Below are 23,649 nucleotides of genomic sequence, written 5' to 3'. Positions count from 1 at the left end.
AAACTCGGGAACAGTTTGGTGGATTGCTTCAAAGTGTTGCCCATAATCATGAGCCACCCACCCCGAAACTATGGGCTTCATGTGATGCAGTAAATTCGTACCAATGGCTTTGGTCTGAACGCTCCGATTATCGATTTCTCTGGGTTGGAAGGGTCTTCAAATTGTGGTTTAACGTTCTGCGGCCAAGCTTTAATTTCTCTGTCATGGCGGATAGTGAGAAACCAACCAACCCCAGTACATTAATAGAAGTCGCAGGTGGAGCATATTGTCAGTTGCTGGAACCCGACCGGTACTGAGTAATACGCAAACAGAGAGTTTAAGTCGAACTAAAACAAGTCTGTCTCAGTATTTAACACTATCAAATAGTAGTAGGAATCAGACCTCCCATGTGAGTCATCCGAGTCTAATGATGCTGAAAACAGCACGACAAAACGGTTAACACCAAAACGCCATAAACAATGAGAAAGGCAATTAAGCATCCGGTAGGGCTGTGAATGTCAGCGAACCGATGGGAATAAAAAACAAAGACCAGTAACTAAGTGGCTGGATCACACAAAAGGGTTGCATGAGGTCATTGGTTGTGCGCGACCCTTTGACCCGTAGACACATCGAATCGATCGACACAGGTTGCGAGATGGACCGAATGAGCTTAATTTGGGTTAGTAACAAAAGGGGATTGGGACAACAGGTGTCAAGAGTCTAAGGATGGAAGCGACTGGAATGAATGCATGGAAAAAACTGTCCAAGCCTGCTCATGGTACTCTCACAGGATATGTTCACCATTCAAAAGGTCTGTCTTACAGAGAATCTTGTGTTGTCCCTCTTGCAATCTACTCAGCAACTGCTGTCGGCAGATTAGTCTCAACAGTGTTCTCGAGATACAACGAAGTTGCCTCGTTTATCATCAGAATCAAAAGCCGCAAAGGAACTACATGGTAGAACCTTGTGCAAGAGGGCATTAGACCCGTCATTTATCCACCAATAGAAGAAAAAGAGCTAAGCATCAACTTCCGTCTGCATTTCCATCAGTATCTTCTGACTCACTGTTGCTGCTGTTGCTGTCCTGTTTATGTTTACTGTAAGATATGGACAGCTAAGGATCTCATAGGACGATCACAGCTATCCGTCTGTACGCAGTTCGTATTCACTGGGCAGTAGGAATAGACGCACGAGGGCTGTCAAGAACTGGTTAATCAATAATAGCACAATCGGCAGAAGTGGAAAAATGGTCAGTGAGGCAACAGGGCTTTAGATACGGACAGGTGTAGTAGGTGTAGTAGTGAATAGGGTGTAGTAGTAAATAGATAGTATGCAGAGATGACGGCGCAGGAAACGATCAGTAGTTCGGGAGATAAGGCACAGTCGGTGCAATGCAGCAACTCGTGTCACTTGCCAAATCGGATTGCGCGTACATGTCCGTTTAAAACAAGCATCAACAAAGGCTATTTGGGAGGTGAGGTATAAATGCGATACAAAAATGGGGCCTTCCTTGACGTTGACTTGGTGTGGAGGATGACGTGCTCGTTCACCATCCGAAGGGCTCTGAGTTTTCCGTCAGTGAGGACACTTGAAAATGGGTAGAGCTGACACGTGCGCGACTGGTTCAGAAAGTGTCCTACAACCATGTGCGGCTTTCTCAAGCTGATAACAATGCAGTGGTTGGTTACAGACTAAACTACGTTCACAATTATAGTAGTCCGGTGAATATCGGACAACAACAATTGCTGTGCGAGCAGCAATCTTCACAGCTATCTTTTTTATCCACGAAACTCATGGACATTTTATGTTGCCTATCTTTACTTAGTTTAAAAGAGGGAGTATTTTTCATTCGGGTTCATCATGTGTCCGACTTGATTCATTCTTACAGGGAGAGCGCGGTGCGCCTGGACAAATGGGACCCATGGGTCCGCCAGGTCGACAGGGTCCAAAAGGCACAGCCGGCCCCATCGGTAACGACGGACCTAAAGGAGATCGGGGAGAAAAAGGTACCATGGGCGAGGCTGGACCTGTTGGACTGAATGGACCTCCAGGTAATGCTGGCATCCGTGGTCCACGTGGACAAAAGGGGGAACAAGGCGAAACTGGTCCGCGCGGTGACCCGGGACCGATTGGACCACCAGGAGAGCGAGGGTCTGATGGAAATATTGGACCAATGGGACAGCAGGGTCCTCCCGGAAACAAAGGTCAACCCGGTCTCCGTGGCCCCCAAGGGGACAAGGGAGTAGCTGGGGATCAAGGAGAACAAGGAATTCCAGGTGAGATCGGAAAGCCTGGAATGCCAGGTCCGCCTGGTCCAGTGGGCATGAAAGGTCTCAAAGGTGAACAAGGACCAATTGGAAGTCGGGGTGAACCAGGTGCCTTGGGACGCAAAGGCGTTCAAGGTCCTGCGGGTCCGAAGGGCCTTCCTGGACTGCCTGGTCGTCAAGGCGACCGAGGAAAGCCAGGCGAACAAGGTGATCAAGGTGCAGCAGGGGCACCGGGGTCACCGGGTCCAGCAGGTGCAGATGGTGAACGTGGTCGTCCAGGCCCACCAGGTCCATCCGGAAGACATGGAGCCAAGGGTGATACAGGGGAGCCTGGTCTATCTGGTCCACCTGGAACAACTGGACCACCGGGACCTCCCGGACCTGCAGGTCCGAAAGGAGAGCGTGGGAGCCCTGGACCACAGGTAAATGATAAGTTATCAGTTGTTATAGTTTAGCCATCTCGACTGTACACCACCCACTGCAATCCTGATATTTTTTCTCTGACAAAACGCTGCGTGATCAGTGTAGCAAAGTTTCAGAAAGAATGCATGGTGCTTACTGATTCCATTCTGTTCCTCTGTAGTTATAAAACACTCCTAAGGTTGTTCAGTTTCTGTTAGATTTAAGCACAAAACTTTTACAGTTCAGGTAGACTTTAACTAGCCTGTGACTCCAGTTTCCAAAGGATAAGTTTGGAACTGGTAGTTAACTGCTGTGGAAAAGTTGATTGCACATTCAGCATCCAACTTCAGACGGCTTGGTTGAATTGGACGCCTACAATATGCATGTGACCCTGATACCGCAGAAGTTCTGACTGAACATCAAATGTGATAACAAACAAACAAACACAAGGAGGCTGGAATTGGCATATAAATGAAGTCAGTCAAAAACACTTTAAAAGGGAACCGTTATTCGTAAGTCACTTCTGATGTGTGTTCCGATGAGTTGGGAGAGCTTAGTTACTTGGGTTTTTCAAAAGGCTGGTGATGTTGAACACAGTCAAGCTGCGTGCCACTCTTTCTTGAAAGCATCAAACCTAAAGCTGGGACAATACCTGCGGATTATCTGGACGAACAAAAAACACAAACAAGTTACTGTGTTGCGTTCGATTTTTGGTTGAAGTGGTTATCCAACCCTTCGTGACGCTACTGCAGCCAATGGGAAACGGTGAGTCATGTCATAGCACTGCAGCAAAACAACTAAATTTCAATGACGACGACTGATTTGTCAGTTCAGCCCATCTTCGATAAATAGCGCCACACAAGCCATCTTCTGGGGGACGACGTTACCTTAAGTTGCTGTACCCTCTTCGCCGTACAGGATATTATGGAAGGACTGGAATTCTACCTATGCTCTGCCATATTCAAGTTCAAACCCAGATTTAGCAAAAGGCTGACGGGGTTCTTCCTCCATTTCCCCTATTCTAGTCAATCTACTCTCAGCACAACTTGATTGCGATATACTTTTCGGGATTACGACCACACTAAGTGTGCAGCCCAACCAGTCAGATCGCTACTTAAACTTCATTTCTGCTCATCCTTCGAGTTTGGAGAGGACACTGGTTCGAACGCTGGTCCGTTGAACAACCAGGATCCGTAGTAACACGACCCCGGCTGAAACCGATGTTATTCGTACTGTATAAAAACTGAGAACTAAGGAGTACCCGGAACACTTGGTCGAAAGTATACTTCAACTAGCCAAACCAGGTATGGCAGCCTGATTGGGGGTTGATATGAATTCTGTAACAACAACTCATTCAGCACTACCGCGCCAGCACCGATGTCACTTTCCGAATGGACAACACATCAAAAAGGATTACCAGCTAGCACGAAAGACCCGTATAGTCTCAATGGCAACCGTGTCTGGAAGGAAGGCTGAACCGACTGTGACTCAGTTTACACTGGACAAAACAATAGAGACACTTGAAAGTTGGAACCACCACCTGGCCAATCCATGTAGTGCGAACGAAGTAAACAAGTTGCAGCATGAATTCGCGATCGCACTCCACAGAATAACTGAAGGCCATCGGTCGAACTTTAATGCTACAGCAAATTCTCGGCACATACGCAAAGGGACACTGCACAATCAACGGACATTCAGATAGCACCACGATTCAAGTGGTGGATCCATTGCCTGATATTTAGTCCGGCCTGATTCAGGCCTCAAAAGGTGAGGTCACGTGGGAGAGGTCACAAATGACCTGAAAATTCAATCGCACAGCCAGGTGTCAAACGTGCACACGTACACGCAAATTATACGACATGCGTGATTTTAACACAGACTTCATAACAGTGGGAGGGTGTACGGAGAACTCTCCAAAAGCTTTCATACAAAAGCAGTAACCGTCATGGATGTCCACTCTTTCCATTTCTATTTAATTCCGTGATCGATGAAATAATGAGACGAAAGCTGGAAGGTCTTCAAAACCCTGGTGTTCAAATAGCCTCTGACGAAAACTTTGTTGATCTGGAATATGCAGACAATAGTGTTCTCATCTTCGGAGAGGAAAAGGTACAGGTGTTTCTGGCTGAACTGAACAAAGTCGTGCACTTTGCACCCACAAAGTGTAAGGTCATGCTGCTGAACATGCACGCCACTTGCAATCCAGGGGGCGTTTTACCTATCTGGGAAGTTGTTCTTGTTCTGACTGTAGTGGTACAGTACAATACATCTGCAAGGCTCGGGTCGCGTTTGTTAATTTGAGACACCTATGACGTCAAGGCGGTATATCCCTTAATCTCAAGCGACGTGTGTAGCAGGCTATAGTACGGGCTTTTTGTTGTATGGCTGTAAGAATGGGCCTGTTCGAGTAGCGTAACTGAGATATCTTCAGGTCTTCGATCACCCTTGCCTCAGAACCATAGCTCGTGTGGGTTGGTGCCAGTGAATCAATCATGAGGCAACTGGAAAGTGAGTTTTCGGTTGTTCAACGGGGGCTTCCATTGAAGAATGTGTACAGCTGAGTTGGTCGGGCCACGCATTGCGTATACCCTGCGTATACCTGCGCATACCGAACCATCTTTTATCAAAGGAGGTTCTATTCTCCGTGCCCAATTCAGAGTGACGGAAGCGGAGATGTGGTCAACCCTTGACCTGGCAGAGGGGTATGAAAGAGATTATGGAACGTTTGGGTGCTGTCGGGGCTACTCACCTTCCAGGATGGGACCACGTGATCGCCACTGCGCTTGGTTGGAGACGCTTCAAGATGTGGCTGCTAATCGATGCTAGTGGCGTTCCCGTTGTCACCTGCTATCCAGATTGCCTGAACGAGTGACTTTAAGAAAGAAATGTTTGTAGTAAGCCGGTACTAAGTCCCTTCCCCGCCCACTTTTATTGTTTTCTTCACAATAAGGCTTTCAAATAAATCATGGCTGTACGGCAGCGAAGCATCAGTGTTGAACACTGACGTCATCCTGTCGATGATGGTGATGAGCCCACGTGGGGGCCGAATAATCCCCACTTCGCCTGGTTGGAGGCGCTGCAAGATATGGCCACTGGCCCATGTCCGCGGCGTTTTTGTCGTCAGTTTCTATACAGATCACCTAAAGGTGTGTCTGGAGATTTGAGTACTTCGAAATACTCGTAGTAGACTAGCACTGAGTCCATCATCCTTCTACTTTTATTGTTTTCTTCACAATAAGGCTTTCAAATAAATCATGGCTGTACGGCAGCGAAGCATCAGTGTTGAACACTGACGTCATCCTGTCGATGATGGTGATGAGCCCACGTGACAACATAAGCCCACCAGAACTGCCCAAATGTCAGTTACCCAAGGTGGTAACTTCTCAATGTTTGTTAGGTAATAACTACTATTTTCGCTGAAAAACCGTTACTACTAATGAGTGCTTTTCAGAGTATCTCAAACTAGGCTCTATGAGATGATTGGGGATCGGCCTGCTGATGAAACATGTTTTAGTGATTCTACTCTTTTCAACTCTACCTATAGGGTATTGTTGGACCAATTGGACCGGCCGGTGAACAAGGACCCCGTGGGCCTCCGGGGCCTATTGGACCCACTGGAATAGTCGGACTCGCTGGAAAACCTGGTCTCATGGTGAGTAAACCTATTGTTGGAATATTCATCCCTATACCTGACGAGAACACGTTAGTATTTTACAGTGCAGCTTAACGCCAGGTACGAGTACTTCACTTGAGTTTATCATGTTTATCCTTATCAATACATCAGGGTCCTCCAGGAAACATGGGTCCTGCAGGCCGAATGGGACTCCCCGGTCCACCTGGTAAACCCGGCCCATCTGGCAAGCGCGGTCCACGAGGAGAGGAGGGGGCTCAAGGTCCGGATGGAAACCGTGGTATTATGGGGCCTCCGGGCGCAGCAGGCGTACGTGGGCCACCAGGGGAACGTGGACCTGCAGGACCACGTGGAATGCGAGGCGCTCCAGGTATTCAAGGTCCTCCAGGGGTTGTCGGTAAATCAGGACCCACTGGTGCGACGGGAAAACCAGGTGAAAAGGGATTCCAGGGGAAACGCGGGGAGCCAGGCGATAGTGGTATTCCAGGCCCAAGAGGTGCAGTTGGGCCGGATGGAAAACCCGGTGAACCCGGAGACCGAGGAGCACCCGGGAACATGGGACTTATGGGACCTCCTGGAATTGGTGGACCTCCGGGAGTACCAGGACCACCTGGATCGGCTGGTCCACAGGGTCCTGCGGTAAGTTTTGACATCTGCTCACACCATTAATTAGTTAGTCTCCGTTACGAAGACATGCGTGCGACTGACTGGCGAGAATGATGGTGTGCGAATGTGCTCTGGACTTACTTATCATTCATAGCCACTGTTCTGAAGGACTCAGAATAGGTTCATTTCGATTACTGTTGTTTCATGTCCAAAATAATCGCCTCATGTGTTCTGGAGCACTTTGGGGTGAGTGGGATGAGCACCGTGTCAGAATACCTCGATTAGTGTCACCCACGTAGAGCTTCTAAAATGTCCTCAAATGTAGATACCTCTTCTACAGTCAGTGAGTCGTTGTTGATTTGAACCTGAATACAAGAAGTGAAAGTTTAGTTCCTCTGTTGCTGGCAGTCGACAGTGGTTATGAAGGACTATATAAGCAACGATACACCAACCGGAACACAGACGAACGAAATTAGATCGTGAGGTCAGACGGTACATTCTCAATCCGCATTTGACTAGATATGCCCTATTGAGGGTTCCAAAATCTACATTCGTGAATGAAGCCGAGGCACATACAGCCCCAGATTCGACGCACAGCAGAACGGAATCATCGCGACTCCCATGACGCATATATACCGCAAAGATACGTACATGAACACAGATAGAGCGTTAACTCACACTCGCTCAACCCTAAAAGAGCAAAGATCTTCGAAGAATATCACAAAAATGATAAAAATGTAGTCCGTATTTGTGTGCATTTTTTGGAAAATAAGTTATTATCCACATCTTATTTCAGGTGTATGTACAACGTTCAAGTGGACGTAGTCAGAACAATTCGGATGTCGTGGGCTCGTGTCCTTAGCCGATAGCTCTTGCGGAGGCCGATCAGACAACGGAGACAGACAGTTCATTGCTAGAATTAGCTTCCACGCTTTAGGTTGCTATTGTAGAGTTCACTCATCAGACCACGCGCCACAAACACTCGAACCACGTGACAATTCCTGTCCTGTGCGCGCGTGAGTGTGTGCTGGGCCTGGTTGTATGTCCTTTTTTGTGCAGTGTGAAGAAAGGGGTGTCCCGTCGTGTTTGATGCTTGCACGGACAGGAATACAACTTGACCTGATGTGTTGAAGTTCATAAGCCTGGCGCGTTACGCAAGTGGTAGCCGTGTAAACAAAAATGGATGGGAAATTGTAGATTTTTTGCAAGTTGTCGGCTGAGGTTGCAAGTGGGACAGGAATCCTCACGTGGTTTGTGACGTGTGATCTGATAAGTGACTTCTACACTATCTCAGTACCTGTTTTGCCCAATCGTTAACGCAGGCATAGACCCAAACAGACCATATCACTGTTCATAGAAATAGGCGCGTTTTTGTTCAAGACTACTGTTACGGTTACTGATCAAGGGTTACTAAAGGCAGCTGTGTCGTTAGAGCTAGGAAATCTTTCAAAGGCGATCACTCTTAAGCTAGACCTGAAGGAATTTTCCAATCACACACCACACGACAACGTAAGTTTAAGTCCTGTTTATAAGTTGTGAATAAAGCAGGACGCAGTTTCAATCTACCATAAGCTCCACGAACTAAAGTCGGACGAAACGCGTCGAATTGAGCTAGCTGTGCATCTACAGATCCTTGCAACTTACCCGACGCGTCTCAAAATACCTGCGAATGTAACATATAACCTGTAATATGCACGCTATGGAAGCACCAGGGGACAGTGATTCTCCGAAGGCAGGTGTTCACGACAATTTCTGTGGATGGGAAACAGAAACAAAGCTCGTGAGCCAAAGCCCAGTAAGCAAGGTTGTACATCACCAATACTTACATATAAATCAATCAAAATGACAGACACCGTATACTACACTGGCCTCCTTTTTGAAGAACACCGTCCCCGGTGTACCATGGCCTACGTGAACCGGCCGGTGCTAGTGGTGTGGTGCGTTAAGTTGGTGAGTGTGTACAGGGGTTGCTGTATTTGGGGCTGCGTCTACCGTGTGTGTGTGAGCAACGTGCTAGTTCTGAGGCCTGTATGCACATATGTAGAGCCAGGATCTTTGTGGTAGGTCTACTCTGTGTGTGGTAATCATCTTGGCGTGGTCGCCAATTATGTAATATGTCTGCGTGTATAAAAGTATCCAAATTCACTGTGTGGATGTTCTGAGAATAACAGCCGGATGGGCTCAAAAGGAGAATGCGACGTATTAGTTGGATGTAACAGTAAGTTGGTAACTCTCGCCAACTGTCCACATAGAAGCACAAGAGCGTAGGTTCAACGGTTTATTCTCCGAACCTCTGAACACGTGGGGATTCAGGAGAGAGTGTCAACAACGGGGGAACAGGGGTACAAGCATATAAACATCAGACGGTGGTAGTCACTGGGGAGGCCGATCAATCTCATCTGTCCGGTATTCAGGGATGTCTTCATTTTCTACCATCGTCACCGCCGCCGCTTCTGAAAGTAGACAAAAGAGATTGTGATTAATGATGGCGCGCAGTTTGACATCCGTCGGCACATTACAAACCCCTGAAGTAAACTTGAAAGAGCATTTCTTTTCAAGTGTGGTTATGTGGGCTTGCGGCTGAGATAGAAGCTGCCGCTACAGCCGCAGCTTGGAGATTCCTAACATTATTTCAACTTGTGCGTGTATCGAGTATCGAAAACCCAGATGCTGAGGTAGACAGCAGACCCATATACAAAATTTAAAGGATAGAGCGATAGGCTAAACACATCTGCAAAGGCAGCAGCGCCACTGCCACGTATGGTTATGGTAGATGTCTTGTTTCACAAACTCCACGGCAAGTCCGGACCAACCTAGATCTCACCGTGTCAAGATGCCGTACGGTACAAGGTCCTGATGTCGCTCTACCTGTTTTCATTCAAAGACGGTAGGAAGGTGATGGTAAGCGAAATCGTGAGCGATCCTAAACGAATTCAGTTCATCTCACGTTGAATCGCTGAAAAAACTCATGGAACGTATTTGTCACCCCTAAGAGTTCACTAGTTAAAGGAACTTAAGCCTCATCTGGTCAGTAATTAGACACCTAGGCGCCACCCTAGGAACTTTTCTGTTAGCCGGTCTGCTATTCATTTGACTGAGATGGCAGTGTTCAACTGTCAGTGGTTATTTGTCGTGTGAAGACCGGTCATCTGTTTTTGAAAGGCCACTGTGTCCAGTGCAACCTCATGAGTTGTGTATTACGTGTCTACAATGTATCGCGATGTCTCGGACATCATACCAAACGGAACACAAGGCTGCCTGGTGCAGCACATTCAGTTGCTTAAAAACATCATAAAAGAGAGATTCAACTGGGTATCCCGCAAAACCAAGTTGGTTTACAAATGAGTGTATTTCGCTAATTTCGTGCATTTTGAGTTCAAGTAGAACATAAGGTGGACGGAGCTGTGCCTACCTGATGAGCCCCAAGAAGTGTGAAACCGGTCGTTAGCTGTCAGCAACCTAATGACGGGTGTATTACATCTAATGGGGTGGATTCATGTGCCTCTGTTTCGTAGAATAAATTTTCCTCATATTGATGATTATTTCGTAAATAGCTCTTGGTGATTATCTGGGCCAACTGAAGTGTTCTCTATCCAGGGGTATGACTATTTTATCTTTATATTTTATTTCTGTATTATTTTAAATAACCATTCTACACTTGCCCTGGTCCTTTTGTACATTGCTGAATACTGAACAGAGCTTCTAACACAAACCTTCGCTGTTCTAACAACTACGGGTTTCCTCTCAACTGTGACTCTTTTTTGTGCTGTTGCAGGGTCCCGGTGGTCCAGAAGGTGAGCGGGGCGTCATGGGAGGCCCCGGTCCGGCAGGACAACTTGGGCCAATGGTAAGTGATAGAGCTCCCTTTCTTTGCTTACAGAACGTTTTCCACGCACCGAAGCAACGATTCCTTCCGAAACTGGACCGTCCAGGACGTTTGTCTCTCTAGAGTCCATGAAGCTATCTAACAAAACCGAGATTGTACTCGAGGTGGGAGCAGGACGAGTGGAGGGGACAAGTAACCTTTCTTCCCTTTGTAGTACATGTGTGCAAAGACTTTGTAGGTTCAAACCAGCATTGGGTGCATTAATCATCCCTCTGCAAAGATTCAAACATCCCTTTGGCGAAGTAAGTACACTTGCCTAGGAAGGCAGTTAATGGCTGGAAAGACATTTGCACTTTGGAGGGTCGCGACTAGGAGAACAGTAGTGGATTGCGCTTCTCATTGAATAAGATGGACTGGTGCTCAAACGGATGTGTTTTTTGCTTAGCTTGGGAATCGGGCAGCAGTACAGGAGATCAGTAGGTTTACATAAAAACTGGTCACCTTACCGGTTGGGTCAGGTTTAGTTTGCGGAATACCCTGCGTTTTACACGAAACTAACCGAAACGGCACAACAGCTGCAAGCCAAAATTGATCGGAACTGCTGGTCTAATAAAGAGAGCCATGATTGGAGTGACAAAACACAATGTATATGTTCGTTTGATTGTGTTTTCCACAAAGTTTTGATCACCTTTTCATGTGCTTCAAGTTGCCGGATGAAATTTCAAGTACTCCTAACCTGAAGTGGAAAAAGACGACTGTGCAAAGTTGTTTAATTTGAGAAAAAAACAGATCCGATTGACACTGTACTAGTGGAAAAAGACGACTGTGCAAAGTTGTTTAGTTTGAGAAAAAAACAGATCCGATTGAACACTGTACTGGCTTTCAGCGTAATGCACGTCAACTGAAGGAATAACCTCATGCCACGAGGACTGCCAGACTGGGCGTAGCAGCTGCTATTAAAGAGGACACCTTAATATTTCGGGCATCAAGACTTGCATGTAGTGTTGGCGCATTGTTCCCATGTTCCATACTTCATTTCTTCTTAGGGACCTCCAGGTCCTCAGGGACCCCCCGGGGATCCAGGGCCAACGGGACCCGACGGACCACCAGGAATGTCAGTAAGTTAGCCATTTCATTATCTTCCATAACTTGAACAATATTCTCAGCTCCGAATAACGAAATTACGCCTGTGTATTGATGAGTCTGTTAATTCTTTATGGTAATCGTCTTTATTAATTTGGAGGAAAAGACCACCGATCTCTGGGCGTATATAAATTTTGATCATGCAGCTACCAGTTTTCATCTCAGAAGTTCCAAGATTCACATCCGCTGTTAAAATAATAATTCGGCTGCAATACCGTGTCTGTACTTAGCTTCTATGCCACCCGCAGGAAACAAGAGGGAGGCTGTGATAGTGTAAGATCGTTCAAGCCTAGACAGGAGCTCTCAGAGGTTAGATTCTGACCACGATCAGGCTTGTTCGTTCGCACCTTAATCAACAAGCTATCTTGTCCGTCGTTATTCTGGTCCATAGGAATGCAAATGTCAGTGCACCTCTGTTCTTCCATCCTTTACAAGAAGCGACTTTTGGGAGTGTTGCCGACTGATCCTTCTGGTTACAGCACAGTGTTTAGCACTAAAAGTGTTTAGCAGCCAGCTTTTGAGACCTATAGGACCATAAAGCCCGACGCCAAGAAAAAATCTACCGAAATGAAGCCATCGACAGTAGGCGAAGAGGCATGTCACACTTTCTGAGAACCGGTTTTAGTGTTTGCAGAGAGATTTCGAGTACGTAAACTAGCTCCTAGTTTCGAATGGATTTCAGTGTGTCTAAATGTCTGAATGGATTAAAATAACTCGGCATTTGGACAGGCTGAGACAACGACATCACGTACAGTTCTTATTGGATAGTACTTAGTACGTACGAGCATGTGGCACAGTCAGACGGACTAATCTTGGACAGATATATTGTCAGATGTATCCAGCCTTCGTTTCAAGCAAGATATAGCTCTCTAGGAAAGAAGGGCTTTGTGCCATACTCTCAAGGTTTGAACAAGAATAACTGTCCGGTAGGTTACTAGCCGGTGTCATAACATCCTAGGGCCTATCGTCAGTGTTGGACGTGAAAACAGTGTGGTAACCTTGACATCTAAGTAGATAACAACTTTGTACGGTATCTCGCGTCGGAAAATTAAAGTTGGTGTGCACTGAGCATTGTCTGCAATTGGGAAGCTTTGTGCTCGTGTGGCAAACAATACATTTGCCAAAACCCCTTCTTCTAGGTCGTTTCAAACTGCGACACATGGTAGAGTAGACCACTAGCCTTCACAGGGTGTTGATATCGTTTTCAGAAGAGTTTTAAAACCTCAGGGACGCGTTGATACCCGACGGGGAGGCGGAGTGATGCTCGGCTGAAGAGAAGCTGTATAGTTCATTGAAGGGTATATTTTCATAAGGGAAACTACTCACAAGGTTGCTGGGAGCTCTTCGACAGCCTACAAATGGTTTCGCTCTTCTTGGGGCTCATCAAGTAGGCGCAGTTCCCAAGTTTCCGTCAAACTTATTGTTTTATGTGGGCCGTATGACGACTGGTCCCAATAATTCCTCAAACCAATTGTATCGCATACGTATCCGTGAATGTACTCCTTCGTACCTCATGTTAATTGATAAAAAAATCGTACCGGACACTGGCAGCTTACTCCGCATGCGGTTTTCCTGGTCATAAGTCCGGGATTTCTTCAATGCATTCAGCTGGAAAGTATTCTATTCCTTGATCAGGTCTAGTTCTGAATACCCAGCCCCGACTTTAGACAAAAAACTAACGAGTATACCTTCTTGATCGAAATGGTCTGGCAAGAAACGGCGCCTCACATTCTGAGGACTCATAAATTGGCGGAGTAAGAAGTCAACAATTCACGCCACCAGAAAGACCAGAATGACTAATAAACTGGATGCCTAATTAAACGGAAGACGAATTAACCGGAAACTCAAAGATCACTGTCCACTGGATGGGCGTAAAAATGTTTGCAGCGCCAAAGTGCCTGAGAAACATTGCACTGCAAGATAAAGAACCGCTTGTCAGTTTAGTGAACCTCCTAAACTATTGCACAACTGAATATACATAGCATCCACGATTGACTAGATGCCTCCATTATCTCCTGTGCTACGAACTAACTATGTAAATTTCCATTTGGCAATCAGGGGCTTCCCGGTGCTCCAGGAGAGTTCAAAACCGATTACACTCATTTATTCAGCCGACCGCGAGACAGCGAAACAGAGGTTATGGTAAGCATATTGTGTTTGTTTCTCTGGTTGACCTCCCACTTAATCTGAATCTGACTCAACATTTTTGGTTTCGTTGTTGTTGGGAAATGAAAAATCGGTTCCTTGAGGGCTATTGACAAAATGCAACGATCGCACTATTCTGTCGTCCTTCCTACCACACCAAACCCCCCAACTTTTAGCCCTCTGCGCCTTCTCAGGAGATAGCTGGCATGTATGTGCACAATGTAACAGTGACTCAGAATGCCCTGTTTACAAGAAGCCTTTATCTAGACAGCATTTCAGAGGAAGGGACAATGTCGGTGTTTTTCTGTCATATTACACTACAAATCCAACCTTTGCTGTACATAAGAAACCCACATCTGAGAACAAAAATGGGAAACGGATGCTTTCGCGATTCACGGTCAATCACCGTAGCCATTTTAATGGTTCGTGTAGCTTTCCAGGTGATTACTTGGCTTTGTATCGGATTTAGAGTAGTAGACAGACCAGCAGTTTGCCAGATTCCAGGAAGAATATTTGCGATCTTGCAAAACGCGGTTTTTCATCCTAGAACATCGGCAATGCTTTTATCTATTGACTCACACTGATTGTAAATTTAATGCACAGTCTTACACCGTCTAGCAAACGGAGTTCCCCGACTCGTTCCTGGTTTCATTTCGATAACTGCGTTGAAGTTAGGAGGAATTTTGTGTGAAGGGACTTCTGCAGGCTATATTCGTTTATTTTCCCACCCAACTTGTCCTCTCTGCCAGCGTCATTCTCAAGAGAGTCAAGACCCCAGGGAGTACCAATTTCGGAGTGTTTTTGGTACTTATTCCAGTGTGAAAATCCGTCACCAAGGGGAACACCTCGAAAGACAGTCTGCACTCGATCGTTTCAGCATAACACGAAGACTCAAGTAACGACGCGTCCCTACGACTTCGAAGCAAAAAATGTACCCATAAGGTCATAAAGGGCACGTTGACAAACGAACTCTTTGAAAGAACTGAAATTCCTCAGTGATTCCCCATCCGGTCAACTAAAGTACAAACACAACAAAAATTAGACGCATTGCGGTCCCCACTCTCATTGTTTTATTACGCAAAGAGCATGCTCGTCGGAACGTGAAAATGATCTGATCCGGTTGTATCGTCTGTCACCCCATTCCTCAGCTATTAATCAAACTTTCCAGCAGTTTATGCTTTTCTGACGTCTTTGTGTCTTGCGTTGCTCATAGCTCTCTCTTTCTAGGACCAGTGTGGTTTTGTTCGTGTTACTACCTGTCTTACGTTGCATTCTTATTCCGATGTGAAATTTTTCACCCGTTCCTATAGTCCGACCAACCATTTCGTCGAGGTCGACGCTGGTCCGACGATGAAATCGATCCAAGCCAGGAAACGGATCCAAATGATGAAGTGAGTTGTTCATGGTCTTCTTTATGATCCCTTGCTGAGTTCTCGGAAATGTGCTTGACCGTTACCTGCCATGCAGACTCCTACAGAATTTACCGAGAAGGTGTTCGGCGTTTCGAAGTGTTATTCTGTCTTTTTGCTGCTCCACAGCACCGCTAAAGGGATACCTCGTGACGTTAGGGCCTGGTTTTGTGAGCACAGACTCATGAAACAATGCTACATCAGAGGTCTGTCTGATTCGAATTCGAATGTGGGCAGATTTTGACCAGGGATTAATCTATCCTGGAATAACAGCATCTAAAAGAAAGGTTGGTATATCACTGTTCTTCTGAAGAACATGTATTCTGATGCATATTTGGAACAACTCGTTCGACTGCCATCACCGGCAAACAACTCAGCAACTGAGCATCTGGTACGAGAAGTATCAATCGATATCCTTGTCAGTCAAAATTAAGAGATAAAGTTTACTTCCCACATTCGCGGAGGCACACGACACAAGGCCTACCTTAAGCAAGTTCTACAAAGGAGGCATTCAGGTTTCGAGTTGCACATAAACTCAATTTTCTCACCTTCTACTCCATAAAAACGTTTGTCAATGTTGCGTATTCTCTCCAGTTCACACAAACACTCTATCCCATGGGAACCTTGATTACCGTGAATGTGAAGTCCTCTGCTCAGTAGGAACAAATTCGTCACAAGTTTGCCTTTCTATTGCAAAACCTTGAATGTATTATGAATTTCTATGAACTATCATCGCGCTCGAAGTGAACTGGCAATGAAACGGGGGCAGTTCAGTTCATGCTTCTGTATTGGTTACGTCCGCATTCAAGCTTCACCAAAGTGACATCATCAATCACAATAAAGCTTGGTCTGTGCCCTGGGTTTCTTTCGAGTGTGACTTGTGTTCATGCCTATCAGAAGGGAACCAGCTAGACGAACGAGAACAAGAGCTCTCCATCACGGTACGTTCAAGAAAAGCCTCAAATACGGTGAGAGGTTAAGTTCCTTTCAAATTTTATAAACATGGTCTTTGGGATGTGGGGATACACTGCTTATGAAGTTGCGTTAAAACCGGTGTGGATGGTTGTGGAACCTGTAAAAGTAATCATTCTCTTTTGAGTAGTCCATTGCCTTACTGGTGCGGTTATTCTGGTAGGTACACACCGAAGTGAGGAAGCACGGGGCTCGAGTTTTACTGTACTTAAACAGGGGCATCTCTAGTGTTATGTTGGAATTCGAGCACGCAACGTGTTACCACTACTCCGCCAGGGCTGAACTTATCTGAATTGTCCTACCCAACGAACCTTTTCAAGCTTGAGTGGTTCGTACAACGCCTCAAAGACCTCTCAGTGACTGTTCTGGTTGTGCCGGTCGACTGACCCGGCTCTCAGAAAGGCAGCTTGAAATCTGCCGGGCAATTCGGATTAGTTGTACGTAGTCTCGGGATTTGCATCCATGTAAAGACCGTTTCGAATTCTTGAGCAACGAGCACCAAGGTTAGCAACCAAACCGGCAAAACTCCGAACGAATGGCTACGCAAATGTGCTTTACTATAAAAATGGAAGTAGTTACACGGAATACAAAATTACAAACCCCAACGGTTTTCGACAAACGGTGAGGTACTCCAAAATGCAAGCAAAGCCGATATGGATTAACAGTCAACGCGTGATCGAAAGCGAGCCGCAGACTCATGCATTAAAACAAATTTGCAGTTAACCAAGGTTTTGGTACCAAAATAGTATAACCGAAGCGGTATAAACGATTTGCGCGGTAAGGAAAACGAAAAATATACATGTCCTTTCAAAATGAAAATAGGATTCAACTACACCAGTCCAAGAAGGGGCGGTCCATTTGAATTGTTGACCTGGAAGGCAGTCATTCAAGATGGGAAGCAATTTCAAATATATACGAAGTTGCAACATCCATGTCACTCCCTCTTGGACAGTTTGTAGAGGACAGAACTGGAACTTTGAAGGGGGGTGGCAAGGTAGAAATGGATTGTTGTTTTGTAGAACTTTATAATTTTTGGAGTTCTTTGCTGTTGTTTTGTTCACGAGCCACGGATAAAAGGAAGCGACCACAAGTGAGCAAACGGCCGACAGATCGAATCCATGCGTACACTTCGGAATTTCATTCCTATTCTAAAGGAATGCGGGAAACGTCGCTGGGGTTTCTCTGCTGAGGATAGAATAATACAAGTGATGGTGTGAAACCTCAAAGTGGAATCTTTACCTGGTTATCAAGACTACGGTGCACCGTGAGAGAGGGAAAAGGAATGGAGAAGAAAATGCGCACTTTCGGTGCTAACCTTATGCAGCACAAATTTTGAAGTTTGACATCTCATTGCTTAATATGACTGAGCGATTCGATTGAAGTTGAGAGCACTTTTCTGATGCAAGACGAAGTGAGGAAACCGCGGTGAGGTAAATTGCACATGATGTAGTCCTGATAACAAGCTAGCGCTGGTCGTAAAATAACTCCACGCCATAGGATTTGACCTTTGATTTAGTACACAAATTATCACAGCTGTCACTTCATCTTACACTTGTGAAATGGTATCATGTCATTTTAGAAAACTGGTCTAAAATGAAAAAAACTTCTCGTTCCAGAACGAAGATGTCTTTGAGGCGCTTCGGAGAGTTGGCAGCTTGGTTGTTGGTTTGCACAGCGGTAGCGGAACTCAGTTTGATCCAGCTCGAACATGTGCGGATTTGAAACGAGATTATCCGTCAAAGAAGGATGGTGCGTTTTCCTTTGACTTGTACTTTTGCTGGAAATTTCGTTGCAACTAAGACAGATGTTTTCTCCGGTCGTTATCTATATGGAAAAGCTACTTGCTTACCTTAAAAGTAGGATGATTTGGGGCTTTTGTAGAATGTATTACCTTGGGTTGGAAATTAGTTTTCAACTTTTTGGGTTCTCTTCCCGTCTCCCTTAACTGATAACCATGAAAGTCCATGGCGTCTTTCGCTATGCAACCGAACACAACCGAACTAAGTTGCGTTATATGAATGGCGGTGCGTGGGTCTTTCCCTATAATTTGTACTGTAAGTTTGGGATTAGCAGGTCTCATGGTATAATTCTTAGTTGTTTTGTAAGGATGACTATTTTTTCATGAGAGGTGATCGGCCATCTAGGGTTCAAACCTACATTGTACTCCTTTGAGAGTCTACTCCGGGGAATTGGGAATATGATTTGTCCACCAAACTGTCTCACTTAGCCGCATAAGCTATACGACTCTGCGGGTCTTGGTAGTTTACTCTTCAGTCTATGCAAATACAAAGCTTAATACGTAAGAATGTGCGGCCAAAATAGCTAAAGCCCGTTGATTGATAAATCCAAGTGGGTCACTGTCCGAAACTGTGAATGAGAGACTGTGATCGATGCAAGTGGATGTGGAGTCATCTAGTCCGCATCTGCCCTAGTCGTTTAACCTTTCCAGTCAGAACAATGAAACAATGAGGGAAAGGTTGGAAATTCAATCTTTAACTTCTCCTCACCACTTACACAAGAAAAGAATCTGACTACTTGGCTGTACCGACGACCAGTCAAGGACACGAAAGCTTTTCTGTCAGCTCTCATGTAATCCTGCTATGTATAAGGGGCTTCTAAAGCTGGATCAACCCATACAATATGTGCATACGCACGTTGACAGGATCTCACAATCATCCTGGAAAGGAACATAACCTGACCACAGAACTTTGTCGGGGACGCAAACCAATTTCAAACAACACCAACTTAACCCTGACTGACTGGCCTCTGTCCCTCTTTTTCAGGTATTTACTATGTTGATCCAAACGGAGGTCATTGGCGCGATGGTCTGGCAGTCTACTGTCGATTCAGCGGACTGGAGACTTGTGTGGCACCTACCATGGAGCAAATGCCATTTGCCGTGATAACCGCTCGCAACGGACTCTCAGTTTGGTACACAGAATTGACACTAGATTCCGAACTAACTGTAAGTAATAATGTCTGAAGTGGTTACAGGTGAAGTTTTGTCAACATTGAAAAACCTCAAGCTTAGAGGAAAGCTTCAGAACTTTGAAAACACAACACAGTATGAAAACAATAAAGGCCGTTTTTCCTGTGTTTTGAATTTTAAAAGTGTAAATTTTCGAACTTCAGTGCCAGTCTTTCTAAACCCACTGACTTATTGGGAAACCTAAGCATCTATGTCAGTCTACAGCCCGCAGTTCAAGGCTAGGTACGTTTTCTCCGAAATCTCCCTGTCTGTCAAGTGACAAAGGAATATATGAAGCATTTTCTATCCAATAAAGACAAAACGTTCTCCGGTCTATGACAGGGACACTACTTAGCGAAGAACCGCGACCAAATGTTTCCGTTTGTTTGAATAGAAACGTATTCGTTCAGCTTCTACAAAGTTTGGTTAGGAAATTTTCAGTTTTTCAGATTTTCGGGTAGTTGAAAAGATGCCGGATTTGGGTCCACGTTGTCGACTGAAAGGCACGTCTAGGAGTGGCTAACGTTTTGGATCTTCTGAAAGCAGGAAATTCCACCGTCCTAGGTTGGTCAGAATCAGGCAACTTTCGGTCGTTTTTGGGGCGGTATAAGATTGCCGCATGTGATTGGCATTGACACGCCAACCGATCACGTACTACTCAACGAACCGACCGGATATTAAGTCACCGAATTCAGCAGAAGCCACTTTGGACGGACTACAGCTGATTGAATGAACTCCTGTCTGACATGAGTTTTTGCATTCCTTGGGATAGTTTTTCCGTCACTTTGCATCTATGACCTGGTCCCAATTGTAGAGTTAAGCGTATAATCCCCCACCCCTACAACTCGGATTCGCACTCAAGCTCGGAACATCCAGACTGTTAATGGTTACCATCCTGTTCACTACCATGACAAGAACTCCCTCTCACAGTTGGGATAAAGCGTGTTTCTGTTGAACAGCAGAAGAAAAGTACAGGATGGCAAACACTAATGAAGAGTAGGCCTAAAATGTCCATCAGATATGCGTTTATCAGTTTCGTACAGCTACATTTGCCTTCAACAATAAGGCAAATTCGCTCCAAGAGTAGCGCGAATAACACACTCTTCTGTAGACCACATTTTGGATACGAGGTCACTTGAGTTTAAGGTCAAGCGAACATTGAAAGCGCAGACCAGAGCTTATATGAACTTCCAGGTTGTTTGGGTTAACTCACTGAACAACTGACCAGACTACAAAACCAATCACCCCAGAGCCACCCGAGTGATCACAAAAGGTACACTCCAGTTATCGAGTTGACCAAAAGACAACGTTCAGAGCCTCGCTCCACAACCATTCCCCGCAACTCTCTACGCCTAGCGAGCACACAAAAGGCTTTGACGTACGCGATTGGTTTGGCCCACTGATAGTAAAACCGACCGGTTTACTGAAATGGAACTACTCAGATGCACGATACTCAAATCACAGCGCAACCTGAATTCCGAAAAGTACGAGCAAACTGAGTGCCAGACAATCCCAAGACAGCCATCCACTTAGCGTATATTAGCAATTCTTTTAGAAACCAAATAAACGCAAGCAGAATTGGTGGAGTCACTCACCCAACCGCGCACTGATGATGTCTCCTCGCATGATGACGAAACTGTTACAAGCCCATCACCAAGCTCAACTGTCAGTTGATCAACAGCCACCTGTCTGGTTTACATATCAATCGTTTGATTATGCAATTGACTTGGTTGGTTTTAGTACGAGACTGAATGGTAAGGTTCCACAGATTTTTTGGCGCGTTACGCAAACAAGCTGATGAGTTTCATGATGGTAAGTATGAATTCACCGGGCCTGCCTTAGCTCACTGAGGATATAGGATGGTAGCGGTGGTAGAAGTGACTTTCCGTATGCACCGTCGCTGGCAATGCGGAAACGGATGCCAGCCCTCAATGAAATTGCACATGACTTTTCAGTCCTGCAGCCCGGTCATCAGAAAAAATTGCTGAATTATCCAGCATTGGTTTGACGCGCGTTGAGAAGTAATACCATCACCTGTATCATGGTCATTTATGGAAGACAATCAAACACTGAAAGAATATGTCTCTCTGATCGCCTCAAAAGGACTGACGGACTTGGGCCGCTTGACAGGCACGCAACAGCGTCAACATTATCGCATTTCTTACTACTTCCACTCGATCAGTAATAAGAATGTGCTGTCACGCGAGCCTTGATAATTACCTATATATAGTTTACGGAGGCAAGTTTATCTGGTTTCCTTCCCCAAACTACAGCAAATCGAATACCAAATGCCAAAAGATCAGTTGGTCTTCTTGCAACTGTCAAGTGAAGTGGGGATCCAGCGTCTGAAAATCAATTGCAAGAAGATGCGGGGGGGACGGGAACCTGTGTTGCTTAGTGACGATGGGCGATTGGTCCAGCTTAATGCCAGCGGTGCGTCAATATCTATTCAAATCGAGGAAGATACGTGCAGCGTAAGTGCGGAGTAGATTTTCGTGGTCCCGTCTTGTTACCCCAGGTTGGTCGGCTTGTGTTTTGGTGATTCATTCTATCGAAGGCATTGAAAAATATAACTTGTCGGTAGCAATATTTGGACTAGAATAATTTTCAGTATACTCATGTACAAACTAAATTGTTTTTTCGAGGGACTCACCTGAAACCTAGCAAATGAGTGTATTTCGCTAATTTCGTGCAATTTTGTTTTCATGTTTCGAGGACCACGCCTACATGATGGCTCCCAAAAAGGGTGAAACCCGTCGTGAGCTGTCGACGAATTTTCATCAACGTTATGAGTAGTGCATTACAAACTTCCGGTATACTTTGACTTTGAATAATCCGAGTAAACCACCTCTTTGATAAAACACTCTCAGTAACTAGCTCCTCGTTTGCCAATTGTACGACCCAATATAATGCGAACGAATGTGCTACCATTTTAGCCGATAAATATAGACACGTTTGTAGTTGTGCAATCTACAGGTAGAAGTACGTGTAATACTCTGCTACACGTTAGACTAATATTGCGGCAACGGCGAGCGTTACATAGTGTAAGAATCATCTCTGTTTAAATTCAGATGGATGCAGTGACACTTATTGTGAAGCCTGTTTTTACATTCACCATCTTTTTGTAAGGATTGTCTGAATACCTGCATTCGGAAAAAAAAATTCGAAAACATCTCATTGAACTTCAAAATAAGAGCTAGGTTATTTTCCACACATTTTAATGGTCCACTGGCGACCGACGTTCTTATTCGTCAAAATTATCTACAGATTCTGTAAAATGTGGTCCTAATGACTCCAAACGTAGCCGGAAGGTGCTAGAAAATGAATCCCTGATGACCCTTTGACTTTCACGTTCTTTCACGTTCTGAAGCTATCCACGCAAGCTGATTGGTTGAGCATATGCCTACCACTTTTGTCTCATTTCTGCATTTCAGACCAAAGACTATGGCAGCCTCTTAATTACTATCCGCACAAAACAACCCACCTTACTGCCCATACGTGATGCTCGGTTTTTCCATGGCAAAGATTCTTCTGCCAGCGTATCCCTGGAAGTTGGCACCGTTTGTTACGGGGGTATTGACCCGGAAGAACCTGCGTTCATAGAAAAGCTTCAAGAAGAGCAAGATGACTTCACAGAGTTTCCCTTAAACGATGGGACCAGTGCTTCTGCTACTCTCGTGAACCGCCAGCCGAGGTGGGACACGCTTTCAAAACTTTTCACTTCGTGAGATACGGATGTATTCCTGAAATTGTACCTAACACCATGTGTTTTTATGATGACCTATCGTTTACCGAAGCAGAAGGAAAATAGTTTGTCCTGTCTTGAGTGCTCACTACGGATTTTTAAGACAAACAAACAACTTGGTCGATGTAGTATACATGGGATATGAGTGGGCTATGCTAGAAAATTCTAACTAGCTAGGGCTTCCAGATCCAGTGTGCACATCAGAAAGGCTGAGGGACTGGGTTCGCTACCATCGGTATTTTCGATGGATTGAAAAATAACTAGAGATCCGCACTCTTACCGAGTTGGCCTCCAAGTTGGCTTTCAGCGATCTTTTATCTGGTTAGGCTTTCCAGATACTTAGTGGCTCTGTCTTCTCCACAGAATACCCTATTACCTAATAGTACTGAAAGGGTTGTTAGCTGCTGAGTGACGAACATCACTAGGTATAATAATTCAAAGTCACAAAGAGCTATCCGGATATACTCAAGAACGATTTTATTACGCTGGAATGGTTTGGTATTGGTGCCAGGTGCTTTTTTTCATCCAAATTCAGCTCGAGATCACTGCAACTAGA

At 45.3% G+C, this 23,649-nt stretch overlaps 2 protein-coding genes across 2 annotated transcripts in view; one reads left to right on the top strand and one right to left on the bottom strand.

The window, feature by feature from the left end:
• Window positions 1–23,181, top strand: part of T265_09353 (hypothetical protein) — a gene marked incomplete at both ends in the record, with an annotated part of 41,907 nt that extends 18,726 nt beyond the window's left edge. Inside the window, 11 exons of the mRNA XM_009175394.1 lie at window positions 1,868–2,668; window positions 6,193–6,300; window positions 6,433–6,918; window positions 10,661–10,732; window positions 11,758–11,829; window positions 13,913–13,996; window positions 15,310–15,390; window positions 17,997–18,129; window positions 19,164–19,345; window positions 21,622–21,822; window positions 22,783–23,181. Coding sequence (XP_009173658.1) covers window positions 1,868–2,668; window positions 6,193–6,300; window positions 6,433–6,918; window positions 10,661–10,732; window positions 11,758–11,829; window positions 13,913–13,996; window positions 15,310–15,390; window positions 17,997–18,129; window positions 19,164–19,345; window positions 21,622–21,822; window positions 22,783–23,076 — 2,514 coding nt within the window. The remainder of the gene's footprint in view (window positions 1–1,867; window positions 2,669–6,192; window positions 6,301–6,432; window positions 6,919–10,660; window positions 10,733–11,757; window positions 11,830–13,912; window positions 13,997–15,309; window positions 15,391–17,996; window positions 18,130–19,163; window positions 19,346–21,621; window positions 21,823–22,782) is intronic.
• The window catches only part of T265_09352 (hypothetical protein), a gene marked incomplete at both ends in the record, with an annotated part of 28,332 nt that continues 13,941 nt past the window's right edge, over window positions 9,259–23,649 (bottom strand). The window contains one exon of the mRNA XM_009175393.1: window positions 9,259–9,338. Coding sequence (XP_009173657.1) covers window positions 9,259–9,338 — 80 coding nt within the window. The remainder of the gene's footprint in view (window positions 9,339–23,649) is intronic.

The sequence above is a fragment of the Opisthorchis viverrini genome (assembly GCF_000715545.1).
Source record: "Opisthorchis viverrini unplaced genomic scaffold opera_v5_277, whole genome shotgun sequence".
NCBI lineage: Eukaryota > Metazoa > Platyhelminthes > Trematoda > Opisthorchiida > Opisthorchiidae > Opisthorchis > Opisthorchis viverrini.
Note: the sequence above shows the minus strand (reverse complement) of the source record. Positions and strands in the feature narration are given on the sequence as shown.